General features: G+C 43.1%; 1 protein-coding gene across 3 annotated transcripts in view; it reads left to right on the plus strand.

The window, feature by feature from the left end:
* The window catches only part of FGFR2 (fibroblast growth factor receptor 2), a 146,703-nt gene that overhangs the window by 56,427 nt on the left and 70,431 nt on the right, over positions 1-19,845 (plus strand). For all 3 annotated transcript variants that reach the window (XM_012001070.1, XM_012001073.1, XM_012001069.1), the window contains 2 exons: positions 3,048-3,217; positions 15,493-15,616. In XM_012001070.1, coding sequence (XP_011856460.1) covers positions 3,048-3,217; positions 15,493-15,616 — 294 coding nt within the window. The remainder of the gene's footprint in view (positions 1-3,047; positions 3,218-15,492; positions 15,617-19,845) is intronic.

Consider the following 19,845-nt stretch of genomic DNA (forward strand, 5'->3'; position numbering starts at 1 on the left):
AAAAAAAAAAAAAAATTAGCTGGGCATGGTGGCGGGTGCCTGTAGTCCCAACTACTCGGGAGACTGAGGCAGGAGAATGACATAAACCTGGGAGACGGAGCTTGCAGTGAGCCGAGATCGTGCCACTGCACTCCAACCTAGGCAACAGAGCGAGACACTGTCTCAAAGAAAAAAAAGACTTCTTCCCCTCCCGTATCAAGTTCATTAAACCTATTTGTGAGCTTGACATTTAAAGAGAGGCTGTGTGCTGGTGTGATGTTAGCAGTCACCAGGGTGGGGCTGGTCACACAGGGGAGCCTGGGCGGCGGAGGGTTGTGCCTGGATTTTTTGTGGTGCCCCCCGACCTTGGATCTCTGCGACTTAGATGAGCAGCCCTGTGCCCGTATCCTGCTGTATGGCGGTGTCTCTGTTTTGCAGAAGCAGATTTTATAGGTGTAGCTTCGGTGATTGAAATATCACCCCAGGGAAGTGGCTACCTGCCAGAAATTCCAGCAAAATTATTTCACCTTAGTCCTTAAATCACTCCTGAGGCACCAAGACAAAGGTGCGGGTTGCCCGTGTGCTGTTGCTGTTGCCGCAGGTCAGGCCTGCATAGGTACGCGTGGTCTGGGGCGGTCCCTGTGCTGTTACAGTCTCACCCATGGCTTGGCCCAGTGAGGGCAGAAAAGAACAACATTCCTAGTTCCTTCAGCTAAACCCCACTTTTTTTTAGGGAACATAAAAATCATGCCTCATGGTATGTAAGCACGTATCTGTTGATTTCTTCTATGTAAAACAGAAAAGACATTCCACAGGATCAGCTCAGTAGTAATTGATGCGATCTGAAAGAGTTACTGCATTAATATTTAGCTAATTCTTATGAATAGGCTATTGTGTTTACTTAAACAAATGACATGAGTGCAGACACCTGACAGCATGAGGTATGCTTTCCATTTAGGTCAGATTTGTAAACGTCTTTGTGTAGTGACAAAGCTCATTATTTGTTTTGTGCTCTCAATGGTTTCTTTTTAGTGACTGTGGCTGTGGATGGATTTTTCTAAGTAGAAGCTTTTAAAATGAAAGATTATTGAAATTGTTTCAGTATATGCCAGGCCCTGAGAGTCTTGTGATGAATAGGAATCAAGTACTCCCTGGTGAACCTTCAAAAGAATAGGTGCGTTTATAGGCATTCAACACCCAAAGCCAAATGGCTACCCAGGTTGCAAATGCAACTGGATTCAAACGAAAGAATTCAGTCCCTGTTCCTTTTTTCTTCTCCTTCCTCTTCTTCCCTCCCAGCTTCTATAGTTTTGCCCCTCTTCCCGCTGTTTTAGCATCGTATGGATGCACCTAAATCCTATCACTTTGACACTTAGATAAGCACAGGGATAAAGATACAGCATGCCCTTGTAAAGAAATCTCAGCCCTACCTTTGACAGCAGGTTTCAAGAGCAAGCGTGAAGGTAATTGGGGTAGGTGTTTGGATGCAATCATTTCAATTCCTAATTGTATCCTGAGAGTCTGGCTGCTAAGTGAAGGGGATCCTTATCCCCCAGGGACTGTGCTCTACACCCATAGAATAGAGGACACTTCTAAATATGCATCAGAGACAAAGTCCCTGCCTAGGGCCATTTTGCCTTGGGTTTGTGAAGTGTGTGTGCTGTTGTTCGGTCTAGCCTTCATCAGAAATAAGCACAGTTATGAATTAGCCTTCTAGAATGTTCAAGGTCCTGTTGGTGGCTGTTTCAGAGGAATACAGGGATTTTGGTTACCACTTTGCTAAGACAAAAACATATATGTGAAACGTTAAATTGCTGTACGGTAGAGATTCTAGACAGGAAAAAAGGAGGACATGTGCCTTGACCCAGGATGGCTTTCCCGAACTTTAGCCTTAAACATCAGAATGGTGGAAGGTACGGATTCCAACCTCATGGAGAAGCTGCATCTTCCTAGCAGTGGAGAGTAGGGTTGAAGACAGTGGGCTCTGGCATCAGGCTGATGTAGTTCAAATCCTGGCTACACTTCTTCCAAGCTTCGTGGCTTTTGGCAGGTTACGTAACTTCTCTGTGCCTCAGTTTCCCCACTTGGAAGCCAAGATTATGATAGTGCTTTTCTCATTGAATTGGTGTGAAGATTAATGTGTTGACATGTAAAAACTCTTTGAGCAGTGCTTGGCAAAGCAGAGGCTTTCAGTCAATAGTAGTCATTAGCCACTATTAGCAGGCATGAAGAATTTACAGTGGTATTCTGGCTTGAGGTTGTGGCTTTTATTTAGATGAAATGCACTTTGCTTGGTGATTTAAAACTTTTTTCTTGAGTTTAAAAAATCACTTGTATTTATGACTTTCAGGGATATTTGGAGGGCATAACTGTAACATATTTAATTGGTAGCTTCCTCTTAAGTTATCATTAGTGGGGTGGTAGGGTTATAGCATTCATAACCACCCTTGGAAATAATTTTTTTAAATAAAAAAGTTAGTGTGTATTTAGTGATACAGTTTTTATTTGTCTGTTTGTATATAAGTTCTGAGAAATGTATGAATGCCTCTCTGGGCTATTTTATTATATTAGAATGATAATGTATACTATTGATTGCCATTTAAAGTAAGGCGCCAGTGGATAAGTTGATAGGGCTTTTGAGAACAACTTGTTTTTAACTAGTGTGTATATGTGACCATTTAATAGGTGTGGCAGTCCAAAATGATATATTTTTGGAGGACTTAGCTGTCGCAGTTGTATACATTGTTCATATGTATATAAAGTAGCATTTTAAAACATGATTTGACATGAAATGATTTTCTGGCATCAAGAACAAGAGAGAGAAGGGGCCTCAAACACTTTTTTTTTCCCCCCCTGTTAGTAGACATGAAGCGTCCCTCTCTGGGACCTTCTGCTCAGCCAGCTGGATTAGACTTCTGAAAGTATTTTCCAAATGTAAATATTACCCAAAGATTTTAAAAATAGCTTATCATTTACATGCAAAGCGAAATGATCTAACCTGTTTGGAGTTTACTCATGGAGGGGAAGCCGTCCATCGGTATACATTCTAATATTGTTTTCCAAAACAGGAGCACCTTACTGGACCAACACAGAGAAGATGGAAAAGCGGCTCCATGCTGTGCCTGCGGCCAACACTGTCAAGTTTCGCTGCCCAGCGGGGGGCAACCCAACACCAACCATGCGATGGCTGAAAAACGGGAAGGAGTTTAAGCAGGAGCATCGCATTGGAGGCTACAAGGTAGAATTATGCTTTCAGAACATCACATTTCTTGCATTTTTGTTTATTTATTTATTTATTTTTGAGATGGAGTTTCTCTCTGTCACCCGGCTGGAGTGCAGTGGCGTGATCTTGGTTCACTGCAACCTCCACCTCCCAGGGTCAAGGGATTCTCCTGCCTCAGCCTCCCGAGTAGCTGGGACTACAGACGCCCACCACCACGCCTGGCTAATTTTTTGTACCTTTAGCAGAGACAGGGTTTCACCGTGTTGTCTAGGATGGTCTTGATCTCCTGACCTTGTGATCCGCCTGCCTCAGCCTCCCAAAGTGCTGGGATTACAGGTGTGAGCCACCATGCCCAGCCCTACATTTTTGTTTATCTTTTTAAAGTGCTCAAAAGTTAGCAGAAATTAGAAGGAATACTTTAACAACAATCAATAATTGTCACAATTGCCCATGTCAGGGTTTGATATTAACAAAAAATATTACCCCGGACTTACATGTAATTTTAAAGTACAATTCCCATTTGTGGTGTTCTTCATATGAGGAGAGTTTAATAACAGAAGGGTCGAAAGTTGAGAGTCTGTTTTCTATATGCTTTATAGTGTATAAAACTAAAACGGGTGTGGAATTTGAGAAGCGTCAGTATAGTTTCCCTGTCAGAGCAGGATTGCATGAATAGTGAGGGGACTTGGATTAGAGACTGGGGTATGAAATATGAAGCATTAAGGGAGAGTGCATGGAGATGACAGCAGCAATCTGCTGTCCTCTTTGAAAGATTCTGAAGAGCCCATCACACAATGCCATGAAATTTAGTCTCATCACTCCCTAGGGAGTTTGAAATTGGCAGCTGTCTCCCTGCAGATGCCTGTGCATGCTCCTTCTAGCCTTTGTTCATCCACTTAGCAGACATTGACTGAGCACCCTGTGTGCCAGGCACCCTCCTGGGCTCTGGGGAGATGAGAAGGTGAGGGATGGCTCCAGTTCTGAGGGCCTCCTAGTCCAGTCCTGGAGGGGAGGCAGAGGAGAACTCTGGCAACAGGAGGGACACAGGTTTGGTTGAAGTTGCAGGAACATGTTGCATCCCATGGATGTGCATGGAAAGGTGATATTGGCTGTTTGGAAGAATAAGGAGAAAGGAGGTCAGGAAAGGATTCAGGTCTGAGTTGGAAGGAGAGGTGTCTCAGAAAGAGAGATGGAATTTCCAAATTATTTAGTATGGAAGGGGAGAACTGTAATAATTGAGCATATGAAGAGGACTGAAGGAATGATGAAATTCTCTGGTGCATTTGAACGTAAGTGGGAATATTAGTTACCTGTTGCTGCATAATAAATTGCCCCAAGGTATGGTAGCTTTAAGCAACATTTACTACCTCACCGTTTCCTGGGTCAGGAATGAAGGTGTGGTTTAGCTGGATCTTCCATCTCCAGCTGTCTCACAGGACTGTAAACAAGGAAGGGTTGAGGCTGAGGTCTCATCGGAAGGATTAGCTGGGGAAGGAACTGCTCATGTGGTTGCTGTTAGGATTCACTTCCTTGCAGAGGGCCTCAGTTCCTCACTGACTATTGACTGGGGGCTGCCCACTGTTCCATGCCACGCGGGCCTCTTCATAGGGCAGCTGCTGTCATCAGAGCAAAGGAGGAGCCAGAGAGAGAGAGAGAGAGAGGATGAGAGCAGGATCAGAGAAGTCACAGCCTTTTGTAGCCCAGTGTTGGAAGGGACGTCCACCACTTTTGCTTTTTTCCATTATTAAGCGAGACCCTAGGGAGGAGTTTGCCCAAGGACCTGAATGCCAGGAGACATGGGGATCACTGGAACCCATCTGGGAAAACTGACGGTGGGAGGAATAGAAGACGCTCTTTAGCTCAGACCTCAGGTCCTTTAGAGCCAGGTGGGGAGGATTCCTCAGTAGCAGCAGTGGGACATCCGGGACTGTGTCTCATGTGTCTTTAACACACCAGCATCACTTAACTCCATCATTACTGTAGGTAAATGAGCCTCCTTTCCACCTAAAAATGCCCTGGAGCCCTTTTCTGAAATCCCATGGACAGTTATTCATCTTTAAAGGATTATTTGCTCCTGCAAAAGTTTTTGCCTTTTTAACACTTGGAAATTAACATCTAGAGGCTAAAATTCAGGGGAAAATGGGGACTGCGTATGAGTAAGTTTCTAGTAACGCATGGCGGGCAATGAACATGTGAAACAGTTACGAGGCAGATCTGCTAGCAGGTGGGTACTGTTGAAGCTTGGAAGTAGAAATACTTTGGTTGGTTTTCACAACTCCTACTCGGTGGTGGAAGCAAGTGGCAGGGGGGTGATTTGTCCTTCTGTTCTTAGTTCAGTCCTTAGACCAGATACGATGAGATTGAAAGGTTGGCCCTTTTAAAAGAAATCTTTTTGAAAAAGGAAAAAGAAAAAGTGAAGGATTTCATGGGGGGATGCTGGTTAGAAAGGAAGAGTTAAACAGCCCCTGGGATTGTTTTTAACCACCAAATGCTTTCTGAAACTCACATAATTGATGCAGTTCCAATGATTTATTTAAATACAATCTGAGTATGAGAATGGTGGTCAAAATCCTGGTGGTTAACTAATTTCGTCAATTAAGACAGCCTTGTAAATAAGTACAAAGAGGAGCTGATGAGGCTCCAGAGACCCCTGGGCTCAAAATAAATGGAACCGACATCATTACTATGGGGAAGGAGCTTTTTGCAAATCTGAATTAGTGATTACAAATATGCTAAGAGACTAACAGGGCCTAATGAGAAAATGCTGCTTGATTTTTAACAGGTGCAGTTCAGTGTTAATTACTGATGCCAACATTCTGCTAGACGGAGAGCACCTATGTTCTAAAAGCAAAATGAGGACTCTCAGCAGAAAGCCTTTAGCCTGCCCCTGTGGAGTGCAGATGACCAAAGTGATTTTGTTGTGTCACGTTGTGCCGTTTTTGGAGGGAAAAAGAAATGGAATTTCAGTGTGTGGGACAAAAACCTAAAATATATTTTGCTTTACCAAAAAAAAAAAAAAAAAAGCCAAAAGCAGAAGAAGACCATGCCTTTGGATACAGTGTGCTGGTGTGGTCCTCGCCCTTATGGTTCTCTCGTGGAGAAAGGCTGTGGCTGTGGGGTGGGGTGGGGTGGCCTGGAAGGTTGGCCCACTAGTTACAGAGGTGGTCAGCCTAGGTTGATCAAGGGCTTTTCACAACAGCAGTGGCATTGAACGTTCATTTTAGAGATGCCAGAAACTCTTAGAAATTCCCTTGAGTCTCAAGGGCTTCTGGGGCTTGAAAAGGAAAGACACATTTCTCATCTCCTGGGAAGGTTCCTTTAGTTACCTAAGGCATCATCTTTGCTAATGTGTTAAGCCAACCCCAGGTCCCGGAGTCACTGGAGCTCACAGAGGCTCATTCCCACCTGTGGGCCTCCCCGATGGTGAACTCCCTGGCTGGCTGTGGCCTGCTCTTGCCTCAGAGAGTCCTTATTGGGGCCTGACCACGGCAGACTTTGGGGAGAATGGTCCCTGGTGTTGGGTTTTCCCTCTGATATTTTTTTCGTTACCTATGTAATCTTAAAGACATGTGCCTCTGGGTTGGGCACAGTGGCAGTGTAATCCCAGTGCTTTGGGAGGCTGAGGCAGGAGGATCATTTGAGGCCAGGAGCACAAGACCAACTTAGGCAACATAGTGAGACCCCCATTTCTGCAAAAAGTTTAAACCATTACCTGGGCGTGGTAGTACTCACCTGTAGTTCCAGCTACTCAAGCAGCTGAGGTGGGAGGATTGCTTGAGCCCAGGAGTTTGGGGCTGCAGTGAGCCTTAACTGTGTCTCTGCAGTCCAGCCTGGATGATAGAGCAAGACTCTGTCAAAAAAAAAAAAAAAAAAAAAAAGAAAGAAAATGAAAAAAGAAAGGAAAAAAAAGAGGTACCTTTGAACATTTGACTTGAGGGAACTCTATTGTCATTTTCATTCCTCACCACTTCTCCAAAAGCAAAGAGACCTAATTGAAACTCAGGGGGCCTGACATCTAACTGATCCATTCCTGACTCCTGTCCATTTGCCACTTTGCTTTATTTTATTTTTATTTTTTGAGACTGAATTTTGCCCTTGTTGCCCAGGCTAGAGTGCAGTGGCACGATCTCAGCTCACTGCAACGTCTGCCTCCTGGGTTCAAGCGATTTTCCTGCCTCAGCCTCCCAAGTAGCTGGGATTACAGGCACCCACCACCACACCCAGCTAATTTTGTATTTTTTGTAGAGACGGGGTTTCACCATGTTGGTCATGCTGGTCTAGAACTCCTGACCTCAAGTGGTCCACCCTCCTTGGCCTCCCAAAGTGCTCGGGATTACAGGCGTGAGCTACCACACTCGGACTATTTGCCATTTTATTTAATGAAGAGGCAAAATGCCAAGTTTTCCAAGATACATTTTTTCCAGAAAGCAAAGACCTGAAAAGCTTCTTCAAACAAATGTGTGTTATTTCTGCAACTTTTCTTTTTCCTTTATAAATCTACTCATTCCATAAACTATGATTGCGCTTTGGTGGCCTGTCCATCTCATGCTTTCTACCTGTTTATGGATCAGGCACCTTGGATCGGGCACCTTGGCCCCGTCCCCTGCATTACAGCTTGTTTTGAAATGGCATGCATGTGTGGTCAATACAGGGAGGAGGGAAGACAAAAAAAAACAAAACAAAGTCAAAGCGAATTATGAAATGGGACAGAAAGCTCATTTTCATTCGAATGACCAGTAGAACTATTTGGTATTCTGCAGTTCGGTCTTGTTTATCAGAGAACCCATGCTGAGCCATCCTTAGGTGATTAAGAATCAAATTATTATTTTTAAGTATGTGAGCAAAGTCTCGCTGGATGTTATTAATGTGTGATTGGTATAATAGTAAAGCTGGACTTGAATCATAACTCTATCTCTCTAATCATACTTATTCCTGAGCTTTTACATCAGTCTTGACCACGGGCACATTTTTTCAGCTCTCTGTGCCTCAGAATCCCCTGCCTTAAAATTAGAAGATTGGGTAAATAATCCTGATCCCTTCAGGCTCTGAGAACTGTAATTTAATAGCATCACCATCGTGTAGCATCAGCCATTTCTCTTCTTAAACTACAGCACAGATTTTTTTTTTTTTTTTTTTTAATAAAGAGGTTACCTTTATGGCTAGATATTTCACAGGGCTCAGGACAGTTATTGCAATTTAATGCTGAGAAGCAAGAAGCTGGCTGAGATAATTAATAGACCACCTCAGTTCTCACCTCCTTCTTAGGTAATGATTTAGGCATAGGGGATTCTTAAAAACCATCTTTTATGCCACTTCGAATTGCCTAAGAACCTAGACCAAGAGAGACTGCAGGAGAGAGGGCTCATTCAACGTGACTGTGAAATTGGCACAGAAGCCCTCAGCACCAGGTATTACAGGGGTTCAGGTCCCCCTGGAACCCCTCAGCAGAGAGTAAAGCATTATTGAGCATGAACCAAGTATATTTCAGATCTCAGAAAAGAGGATTTTAACAACTTTTACTATAATCACTACTAAACTGGTTGTTTTGAAGCATAGGTTAATTAGATTTACATTTTCTAGGTTAGTTACTTAGATGTCATTTTAAAGACTTTCTGATGCAAATGTTATGCTTAATCCACAAGTATGTTTAGGGGGAGAAATCATGACTAATGTACTTATCAGCATGTTTATACTTTGCGGAGATTTTTTTCAGCGAAGACATTTCAGCTTTAATCCCAGATCAAGCGGTCTTTGATGAGGACACAGGCATATGTTTGTGTTAGCCAGCGTTTATGGACTGCTCCCCTGCATCGTGACTTTCCAGGTGCCTCCCATGGAGCAAGTTGCTCAGTCCTTCCACAGCCCAAAGAGGCAGACACTGTTATTTCGCCCTTTTTCATTTGAGGGCTTGCCCTACACCTACCTCATAGGTGGCACAGCTGCCATTTGGACCCAGGTGGTTTTGCACCAGAATTTATGCTCTTGCTAAACTGCTTTCTTCAAATGTAGTTCCATGTTTTGTAAAAACACTGTCGTTGTTGAATGAGAAACATAATGAAAGTAATGGCTCCCCAAAAGCATGCAAAGGTCTAGCCCAAGGTATACTCTTGAGAGCAAAGTTGGGGATATGATGCTGTTCTTCCAACTGCCAAGACCTCTGTGGGTTATTTGTTTATTTTTGAGACAGAGTCCCTCTCATATTGCCCAGGCTGGGGTGCAGTGGTACGAACATGGCTCAGTGCAGTCTTGACCTCCTGGGTTCAAGTGATCCTCCTGCCTCAGCCTCCTGTGTAGCTGGGACCACAGGTGCATGGCACCACGTTTGGCTAAGTGTTAAATTTTTTACAGAGACGGGGGGGTCTCACTTTGTTGCCTAGGCTGGCCTCGAACGCATAAGCTCAAGCGATCCTCCCGCCTCAGCCTCCCAAAGTGTTGGAATTACAGGCTTGAGACACTGTGCCCAGCTGGTTATGAGGTTTTTACATTTATTGTGGTAATAGATGCATAACATAAAATCTGCCATTTAAGTCATTATCAAGTTTACTAGGCATTAATTACATTCACAGAATTGTGTAACCATCACCACTATTTTCAAAACGTTTTCATCTCTCCAAACAGAAACTTTGTACCCATTACGCAGTAAGTACTCATTTCCCCCTCCCCCACTGCACCTGGTAACCTCTAACCTACTTTTTGTCTCTATGAATTTGCCTATTCTGTGTATCTTATATAAGTGAAATCAGGATATTTTTCCTTTTGTGTCTGGCTTATTTCACTTAAAGAAGGTCCGTCCATATTGTAGCATGAATCAAAACTTCATTCCTTTTTATGGCTGAATTATATTCCATTGTATGGATATACCACATTTTGTTCATTCATCTGCTGATGATCACTTGGGTTGCCTCTACCTTTTGGCTATTGTGAATAATGAAGCAATTGGTCTACAAGTATCTGTCCCAGTCCTTACTATAAGTTTCTCTGGTATGTACCTAGGAGTGGAATTGCAGGACCATATGGCATTTGTCTGTTTTGCAAAAGCAAAAATGGGGAAGATCGTGACATTTTTAAAGCGCTAAGTTTAACAGGCGGTGGATGTCCTGCCGCAGCCACCTTTGCGAGCACCTACAAGCAACGGGCATCTAAGAAAACATGGCATGTTGTAATTCACTTCCCACCTCCTCCGGAGAGATCCAGTGGTTGTTTACTGAGCAGAGGGAAGAGTTTCTGCCACTGGTCCCGAGGATCAGATTGCCCGGCCCTGTTCTCTGGACACCTCTTGAAAAGCAAACTTCATGTATCAGTGTTGGAGTTTAAGCATTAACACGTGTTTGCCTCCACATCTGCGTGGTGGTGAGCAACAGCAAGTACCTCTGTCCTTGACATGCAAGCTTAGTTGTCACAAATGCTTTCAGAAAAGATGGTTTCAGGTCCCCCAGGCACCTGCTGAAAGTGGGGGGCTGGGATGGGAGAGTAAGATTTTATGCATTTTTGGTTTTTTCTTTTGTTTTGAGACAGAGTGTCACTCTGTCACCCAGGCTGGAGTACAGTGGCACGATCTCAGCTCACTGCGGCCTCTGTCTCCCAGGTTCAAGTGATTCTCTTGCCTCAGCCTCCTGAGTAGCTGGGATTACAGGCACCTGCTACCATGCCTGAGTAATTTTTATCTTTTTAGTAGAGACAGAGTTTCACCATGTTGGCCAGGCTGGCCTCAAACTCCTGGCCTCAAATGATCTGCCCGCCTTGGCCTCCCAAAGTGCTGGGATTACAGGCATGAGCCACTGTACCTGGCATATTTTTTGGATTTTAATGGCAACTCATCTGTTGAAAGAACTGATCTGTTCATGGGGTGGGTGCCTGTGTGAAGGCCGGGATTACAAGAGATTGCTGTCTTCCTGGGTAAATTGGGTGCTGGTACTGGTGGGAGAAAGGCTTGGGAATATCTTTCTGATATCACATGGACACAGTGTTCTACCTGGCACAGAGTAAAACTTCCTATCACCTTCTGGATGTTTATTCTGCCTGTTATCGAACACCTGGGTATTTGGAAATGTCTGGATTTTTTTGCAATGTGGAAGGTAAATATCCAGGTGACAGCCTGGGTCTTTAACCTTTCACCCTTCACCTTTCACTTTGGTGTTTTGGTGTCAACAAACTAAATCTACATTCCCAGTTGTCACCTGAGGGTAGCCTGGGATTTAATAGGCATTTTGGGGGAATGAAGGTAACAGAAGAATTCTGAAAAACCTGTCTGGGCCACCTCGTGTCTTTGTGTGGATAGGGTGTGGAATGTTCATGGAATCCGCTTTTTGTATTACACTTGGGAGTTTAGAACATTTTGCTTCAATCTGCTTTGTTTCAATATTGAAATGTTATTTTTAAAAAGTCTTTAGTGAACATGGTTTTGAAGCCCATGCTCTCCTATTCTGTTACTGGCAGATGAAAAATAATGATGAATTCCACAAAGATTTGGCCACGAGCAGGGAAGAAAGAGTCTTGTGTTGGTTGGTGCAGAATTTCTTCTGTCTCTGGCTTTTGTTTGTTTTGCCAGATCCATTGGTTCTGCAGGAGGTAGCTACTATTGAATGATTATCTAAGGAGCTGTTTTATTATATTTTTTTGTTGTGTGTGTTGAGATTTCTGTTTGTTTGAAAGGTAGAAATGAGAAAAAAGTAAACAATACCCGTAATCCCAGTGCTTAATTATATAACATACATTGTTAACAATGTGGTATATTTTCTTTCTGATTTTAGCTATGTTTATAGTCAGGCTTATACCTTCAGTTCTATATGCATCTTTAGGGTGGTAAATGTGTCTGGTTTTTTTTTTTTAAATAAATTGGAATCATGAATTAATTGTTTTTCATTTATCAATAACTGTTTAATGACACCTTACCAGGTCTGGAGATAATGCTTCATTCTTTTTTATGTCTATAGACTACGCTGTTTGAATGAACAATCCATTAGTTCATACAGGATGGACTATACATTCTTAATGTCTCTCTCCTTGACGTTTTTTTGCTCTTACAAGCAGTGCTTGAAGCAGCAGTTTTGTTCATGTGCCTTGAAGTAATTGTGCTATTTTCTGTGGGCTAGCTTTCTAGAAGTAGAATTAACTGGGTCAAAAAAATGTGTGCTGCTAATTTTAATAGGTACCAGCAAGTTATTTTACACAAAGGTTTTTCTCAATTTATGTTCCCATTCTCAACTGGAATCTTTTATTTCCCTACACATTCACCAAGTACTGAATAACACTGATCCTTCTAATTTTTGTTAATCAGCTGGTGAATAACAGTGTCTCATTATTGTTTTAATTTGCATTTCCCTGATCGTTAATGAGGTTAAGCATCTTTTCATATGTTTATTGGGTATTTACATTCCCTTTTTTCTGAAAGCAAAGATGGTGTATGTGCATTTGGCCTAACTGGCAAAAGAATTGTAGCACTGAAAATCTGAGGAATTTAGAAACATGCATTGTATATCTTACGTCATCGGAAGAATCGTTTCTTTAGGTTTATATTGAATTTCCATATGGAAATAGGGTAATGAAAAAACCCCCAAACTTTGTGCTTTTGTTTGCCATCTTTATCAAGTTATTATTGTAGTTTCTTAGCTTGCTATTAAGCAACCACTAATCAATGGTAGGATATCCCCTACAGAAGTGTCCAGCAGTCCCACTGTTGGTAGCGTTGAAGGGCATCCATTTGGAAAATGCTACAGCTCATAAAATTTGAGTCAATAAATCAAATACTGGAGCAATGGTGTAAGAAAATAAATATTAACAGCACTGCATGGGGCAATATTGATCTAGTACCAAGATTTCTGGACGGACAGAAACACCCTGTTTGGTAATTGTGCTTCTCATTGTAAAAACATTTTATAAACGTTAACTTATTAATATTTGTAGTGCATCTCCAGGAAGTAAATATTCAGGGAGCACGTGCTCTTGAAGAGGGATCTTGTATGGAATGCCATGGCCCCAGTGAGAGACTCGAGCTGACCATATCCCCTGGGGTTAAAAAGAGGGAGCAGTGAGCCAAGCTACATATGCCAAGATTTAATGTCTCAGCCGAGTCAGGCGATGTCCCTCCCTGTGCAGTTCAGGTTCAGCTCCATTTGGAATACTCTGTGTGCCAAATCTGGATCCAGGCACAAGAAAGACATTGACAGTTTGAATGGGGTCCAGAGACAGGCACTAGCCGTGATTAAGGGCTTATGGGCATGACATTTGAGCGGGGGCTCAAAGAACTGAATATTTACAGCAGGGATAAATGCTGGATTACATGGCTTGGCAACGTGGGGACCCATGGCTACATCCCTAAGTTACCTGCCACATGACTGGTTCCCGATAGGCAAAGAGAGAATCATTTCTGTTACCCCTGAGAGCTTGAGGTGAAGGGAGGGTCTCTTTTTGGGTCTGTGACCTTCAAGTAAAATCAAGGAGCTTATACCTATGTGTTCCATGCTCTTAGCATAACGACACCATCGTAGCACCCAGGGATCCAGGATTTACGTAGGGAATTCTCATTGCGCTGGAAGATTTAGCATCCATATCTCCTCCTCCTCCAGAAGACACATTCTGAATGCAAGGTGCTTATCTCTTCTAAGGGGAGATGCAGTAGCATCTTGTTTGGGTCCTGTTACAAGTCTATGGCTCAACCAAGAGCAGAAAGCGAGTCTTTGATGTAGAGTACAGTACAGACTCTCCACTGTCGATCAGATGCCCGTAGATTCATTTTACTGCCAGACATTTTGCCTGCGACAGTGAGGATCAATTTCCCATCACCAGCTCCAGGCTGTTAGACTCTGAAACAGCCTTCATAGTTGTCGGTGACTGCAGCAGCCGAGCAAAGTGACTGCCCAGAACTGTCTTAACTCACTGCTTGTACTCTGTTGAGGAGGAAGGAGGCCAACCTTCACCCAGTGATCCTTTCTAAGACTGTCGGTGATGAGCAGCGACCTGGTTTTAGAACTCAGCAGCAGTAACTCCACCCTGCAGTCATGGCTTGCATAGAACTCAATGGCTGACATGAAAATCGTGGCTCTCCAGCGTGCTCCTCGCATCTCTTAACTCTGTTGGCAGGCTAATCACTGGCGCTGCTTTGCAAAGTGGACAGCTGCTCTGCCCTCCTGTTTTTATAATGGAGTGGTTACGAGATGATTTTCTTGATTCTCTAGTTTCTTGTATCACTCATGTGCTTGCAAATGCTCTCTGCCTGTATTCGTTTTTTACGTGATTAACCCAAAATACTTGCAGTGCCCAGGGCATGGCTCAGAAGGTCAGTTGAAATTCCTGAAATGATAGCTGAGGTTAGTAGACCTTGACTGTTTATTTTTTCACTTCATTTCACTGGAGTGCCTTGTCCAAAACACCTATAGAGAGTGACTTGGATTCAGATAGAAATACTAAAGCCTTGAACCCTGAAGATACAAGATGTTACATTTTGTAGTAAGGAAAACTCACGCGTGTTTGAAAATTTGAGTCCATGGAAATATTTGAAAAGCAGGGGGAGAACATTAGAATGGCATCTCTTCGTGTATTGACAGAACCTTGGGTAGGAGTCACAGTAGCTGATTTTCACATGTGCTGCTTATCTTTGAAAAGTCTCAAGAAGTTTGTGAACAGACTGATATACAACTTGAGTTTTGTAAGGATTCATTGCTCCCATATTTGGAATTCTGGGTATTTCTCTGAGGAACATGTATATCTATTCAGCTACCACCAGAGATGGGAAGGGCAGACCTATGTTCTCAGCTGAAACTTCCTGAGACATCCAGACAACATCTGAGAACTATGAGCTCCTTAGGAGAAATGAGTTAGTTAAGGCAGGACAGAGGTCTTGGAGCAGTGCCTGGCATACAGTAAGTGCTTACTAGTGTTAGTTCTAGATGGTTCTGTGATGCCATAGAGGCTGAAATGGATGCGCAAACTGGTAGCTCGCCTCCCTGCGGCCATTGGTACCAGGCTGGCTGGTGTTCAGGCTTCCTGGCCACTTGGCCTCTCCTGGAGGAACCCTCACATCCACATTGGTAACAGGCCCACGCTGTACACTGCTGAATACCCCTGCACATCTGAATGTGTCAATATTTGCTTCACAGGTGTTCACCATGATGATGATGATGATGATGGTTTTCATTTCTCATGATTCTTAGTGACAGTTACCCATTTAGAATTTAAGTGATTCTTCTATCCCTTCCTTGCCACCTTCAGCTTCTTTTTAAATCAAGAAAGCATAGTACTTGGTATTCTGTGCTAGGATTGTTAAGTAACTGCCTTTGCTTTGATCTTTTCAGGTACGAAACCAGCACTGGAGCCTCATTATGGAAAGCGTGGTCCCATCTGACAAGGGAAATTATACCTGTGTGGTGGAGAATGAATACGGGTCCATCAATCACACGTACCACCTGGATGTTGTGGGTGAGTTTGCCTCTCCTCGCGTGGCGGCTGCACACCAGCCCGTTCTTGCTTGACTCGTTTGAAAGCGTGAACGTTAAGTCCTGTTTCTCCCAAAAGTTTCAGGAGAATTGTTTCATTCTTATTCTTTCTACTATCATTTTAGAAGGCTGCTTCTGTCATCTGACAATGTTCTGTTTTCCAGGCAGCCAGGGTTTATGAGCTTTGCATGATCCTCATGGTTCCCAAGCGTCATCTGTGTAAAGTGGACGTGGTATGAAATGTCTGACATTTTGGAAGCTGAGATTGCTCTGAAAATGTTAACTGGGCAGGTGAAAAGGGTGTAGATGTGCTGTAGGAGACCTTTGGTTTTAAAAGAGAAGCATCATTTCCCCAACAGGGCAACTGTAGAACGCCAGCTGCAGAGTAAAGGAAAAGGTCTGAGGACTGAGCCTGTGGTTGGCTGGAAAAAGGTGAATGTTGAGGGCCCGTCACTTCCATCACAAAGTCATTAGACAGTACCAGTTCCGTGTCTGTTCCTGGCAGCTATTTCCTCTGTGCAAAGGGAACCATGTATATGAGCTTATAAATACATTTTTGTCAGAGTGCACAGATAAGTAGGCCATTTTAATTAAACATTGGAGACCACCAAGCCTGTTGTCTTGGAAACTCAAATTTTTTCCCAAGTTTTGCCTGTGATGATGGGGCTTTGTTGTAACTAATGGAGAAAGGATGTTTCTGTGTCTTGGAGGATTGCTAACATATGGAACTCTACCTAAGACATATTTCACTGTTGCAGGATGGCAGGTTAAGATCCTTTCCATGTAGGGGCCATCTTTTCTCTTTCCTGTCATGTGCCATGACTTTCAACCTGCCACCATGAGCCCTTTCTTTTGGTTTGCCCTCCCTAAATGCACATTGCTGACTTCTGCTACAGACTCAACTCAGTTCACACTCACGTTTCGCCGTAATGTGACTGTTGGTAATTCCACAAGCCCACACCACCCACTGTGCCTCTGTAAACAAAGTGTCTCCTGCATCATTGCCTGTGCGTGTGTCCCTAGTATCATCTCACATGTGGGTCTCCTTCAACAAAATATCTTTGAAGAGAGAGACCCCATAGATATTGAAATTGCCCAAAAAGCCACTAACAAATAATCCAAAAGCTTGATTAACCACAGTGCAAAGATTTGGTTAATTAAAATTTTAGGTTAACTGAAAAGTAAACAGAACTATTTTGATTTTCTGTCAAGTTAAATGGAATTGGATCTGTAAGACACTCTGCCTTAGAAAGCATGGTATAGCCATTACTTTCATTTGCATATAAGCATTCAGGGAAAATAGTGCTTATTTGAAGATTTGAGTTTTGTTCTTCAGAAGCCTTCAGGCAAAATTTGATAGGTCCTTGAATAATGTTGATACTATAGATGTTCATAGAAGAGTGAGTTTTAGAACTCTTTCCCCATGGAGATATTTGTGGCATGTTTCTTAGTGGAAATTACTATGTTCAGATATTTGACAAAACAAACAAAAAGAGAAGTAACACTCAAATATGAGAAGAAAATGGTTAACATTTATTTTGGCGTTGATACACTATGAATCCATTGATCAAAGAGCCTATGACTTGGCATTTACCTGGGTTCTTGTGTATACTGAATGTGACATAAAAATATTTCTATTTAGGGAAAGAGAGTTAGATTTTGGGCTAAACGTTCTAAATACCTAATTTTGAAATTAAGTAATTTATTGTGGGAAAAAATAATCGTGCTGTAGCAGTCTTTTGGGATTATAGCTTTGCATAGGTCTACAAATCATTCATTAGGCTGGGCTGGGGCCATTCCAGGCATCGTGGAGTCAGAGCGCGGCCACTCCGGTCTGGGCTCTTGCTTACAGCAAGTTGTAGGTTGAGTTGTTATGTAAAACATTCAAAAGCCCCTCACCCCACCTCCCCTTTGAGCTTTCTGGCAGCTCATCCCTGTGAAGCCCTGAAGTCTCTCTTAGAGTTTAGGGTTGGGATTTGGATTGGGCTGCTGAATAATGGAATTGTGCTGTCTAATGTTAATCCCCTGGCAATCAGTCTTGTTGAAAAGAGCGTATGATTCAGTGGTGTAATGTAGAGAGAGCGTGGAGTGTATGGAGTAATGCAGAGAGAGGCCTGATTATGTCACAAATTTGGGAGATCGCCCAGCTAAACACGGGCCAATAATGACACAATGCTGGTTGGGAATATCCATTAAAGCTCAACTCCAATAATTTTCCAAGCCTTGAACCTTCTTTATAAATAGAAGCCAAAAGTCAGTGGAGTATAAGACATTTTCAGTAAAGATGGAAGTGTGAAATACTCTCATCTCTGCTCAAAACCCTAGTAATTGCCTTGCGAAGCACTAATAAAATAAGAATTGAGTCAGCTAAAGAGGCTCATGTAGATGTACAGGGTTGGCAGTCATTCTGAACGTCTCAGCAAGTGGAAACAAAAAGGATTCAGGCTTAAGCAGTGAATTTCTGGTAGCCTACAGGCCCAAATGTGATACACTGCTGTGTGATAACAGCTTTTCAGCCACCTCTCTGTTTCGCAGAAAATCAGAAACCCTATCCCAGTGCAAGCGAAGTCCCTTTCTTGCCCACATTCTTTGGGGTTTTATTTTTGTTGCTATGATACATAGATTGTGGTTCAGATATTACGAAGCATCGAGATGGGTGAGATCTTTTTATTGAAATTCTTCCTTGGAAAGGCGTTCCCATAAGCACTTTAATGTAAAAGCCGTGTAATTTAAGTGACATTCTTGTGTTCTGGAATTAAACAGCAAGCCATTGTTGTGTGTAAGGGAAATGCTCTCATTTATGGGAGCCCTTTTAGGAGCCTGGCTTGATCCTCATTAAAATTGACACCATGACTTTTCAGCTATTTACTGCAAGGGAAAATTAGTGTGACGCTCCACATTTCGGTAATTGTGGCAATAATAAAATGGGCTCCCCTAAAATAGCCGGCTCCGGGAGGTGGCACATCTTCACCATCATTCATCATTGAGTGGTACCGGAGCCCTGGATTCCGACTGGGGTCCTGTCACTGTGAAGCTGCAACGTTGGGATGACTCATTTCACTTTCCTTGTGTCCAAAAAGGAAGGAACCGGAACTCATGAATGTTAGAACAAAAAAGTGGCTTGTGCCATGGAACCAATAGCAGGTTTGTCAGTGGCCATACCTGGGGCCCCTAGTGAATTGGGACAAATTATTTAGCTTTTCCGAGGCTCTGTTTTATCACCAGTAAAATCGGAATGATGATACTGACCTCATTCCTATGATGGTTGTATTAGGTTTCCTAGGGCACCCCTAACAAATTACTATAAACTAATTGGCTTAAAACAGAAGAAATCTATTCTCTTACAGTTCTGGAGCCTAAAAGTCCAAAATTAAGGTGTTGGCAGGTTCCATGCCCTCTCCCAGCTTCTGGTAGCTGTCCTTGGCTTGTAGAGGCACCACTCCAATCTCTGCCTCCGTCTTCATGCAATCATGTTCTCACTGTGTGTCTCAAAATCTCCTTCTGTCTTCTTCTTGTGAGGACACCTGTCACTGGATTTAGGGCCCACCATAAATCCAGGATGAGCTAACCTCGATCTTTTTAACTTAATTACCTTTGCAAAGACCTTTTCCTTCAAATAAGGTCACATTCCTAGTTTCCAAGGCTTAGGACGTGGACTTACCTTCTCAAAGGTCACCCTTCAACTCACTACGTTGGTTATGAGGCATCAGTTGGCTTAGCAGATGAAAACATCAGATTGGCATGTAGGTGGCCAGCAACAAATACTGGTTTCCTCCCTTCCAAACCAGGATTCTTTTGAGGGTTAGAACAGATCTTTAATAGCTTTTATTAGTCTCAATCAGAAGTCTTATTAAACAAACAATGCCATTTTGAGGCTGGGTGCAGTGGCTCACACCTGTAACCCAGCACTTTGGGAGACCGAGGTGGGTGGATCACCTAAAGTCAGGAGTTAAGAGACCAGCCTGGCCAACATGGTGAAACCTTGTTTCTACTAAAACTACAAAAATTAGCCGGGCATTAGGTGGGCACCTGTAATCCCAGCTACTCAGGAAGCTGAGGCAGGAGAATTGCTTTAACCCAGGAGTTGGAGGTTGCAGTGAGCCAAGATTGTGCCATTGCACTCCAGCCTGGGCAGCAAGAGTGAAACTCCATCTCAAAAAGAAAACGAAAAAAGAAAGCCAGGCGCAGTGGTTCACGCCAGTAATCCCAGCA

This window comes from Mandrillus leucophaeus, unplaced genomic scaffold, assembly GCF_000951045.1.
Source record: "Mandrillus leucophaeus isolate KB7577 unplaced genomic scaffold, Mleu.le_1.0 Scaffold65, whole genome shotgun sequence".
Taxonomy (NCBI): Eukaryota; Metazoa; Chordata; class Mammalia; order Primates; family Cercopithecidae; genus Mandrillus; species Mandrillus leucophaeus.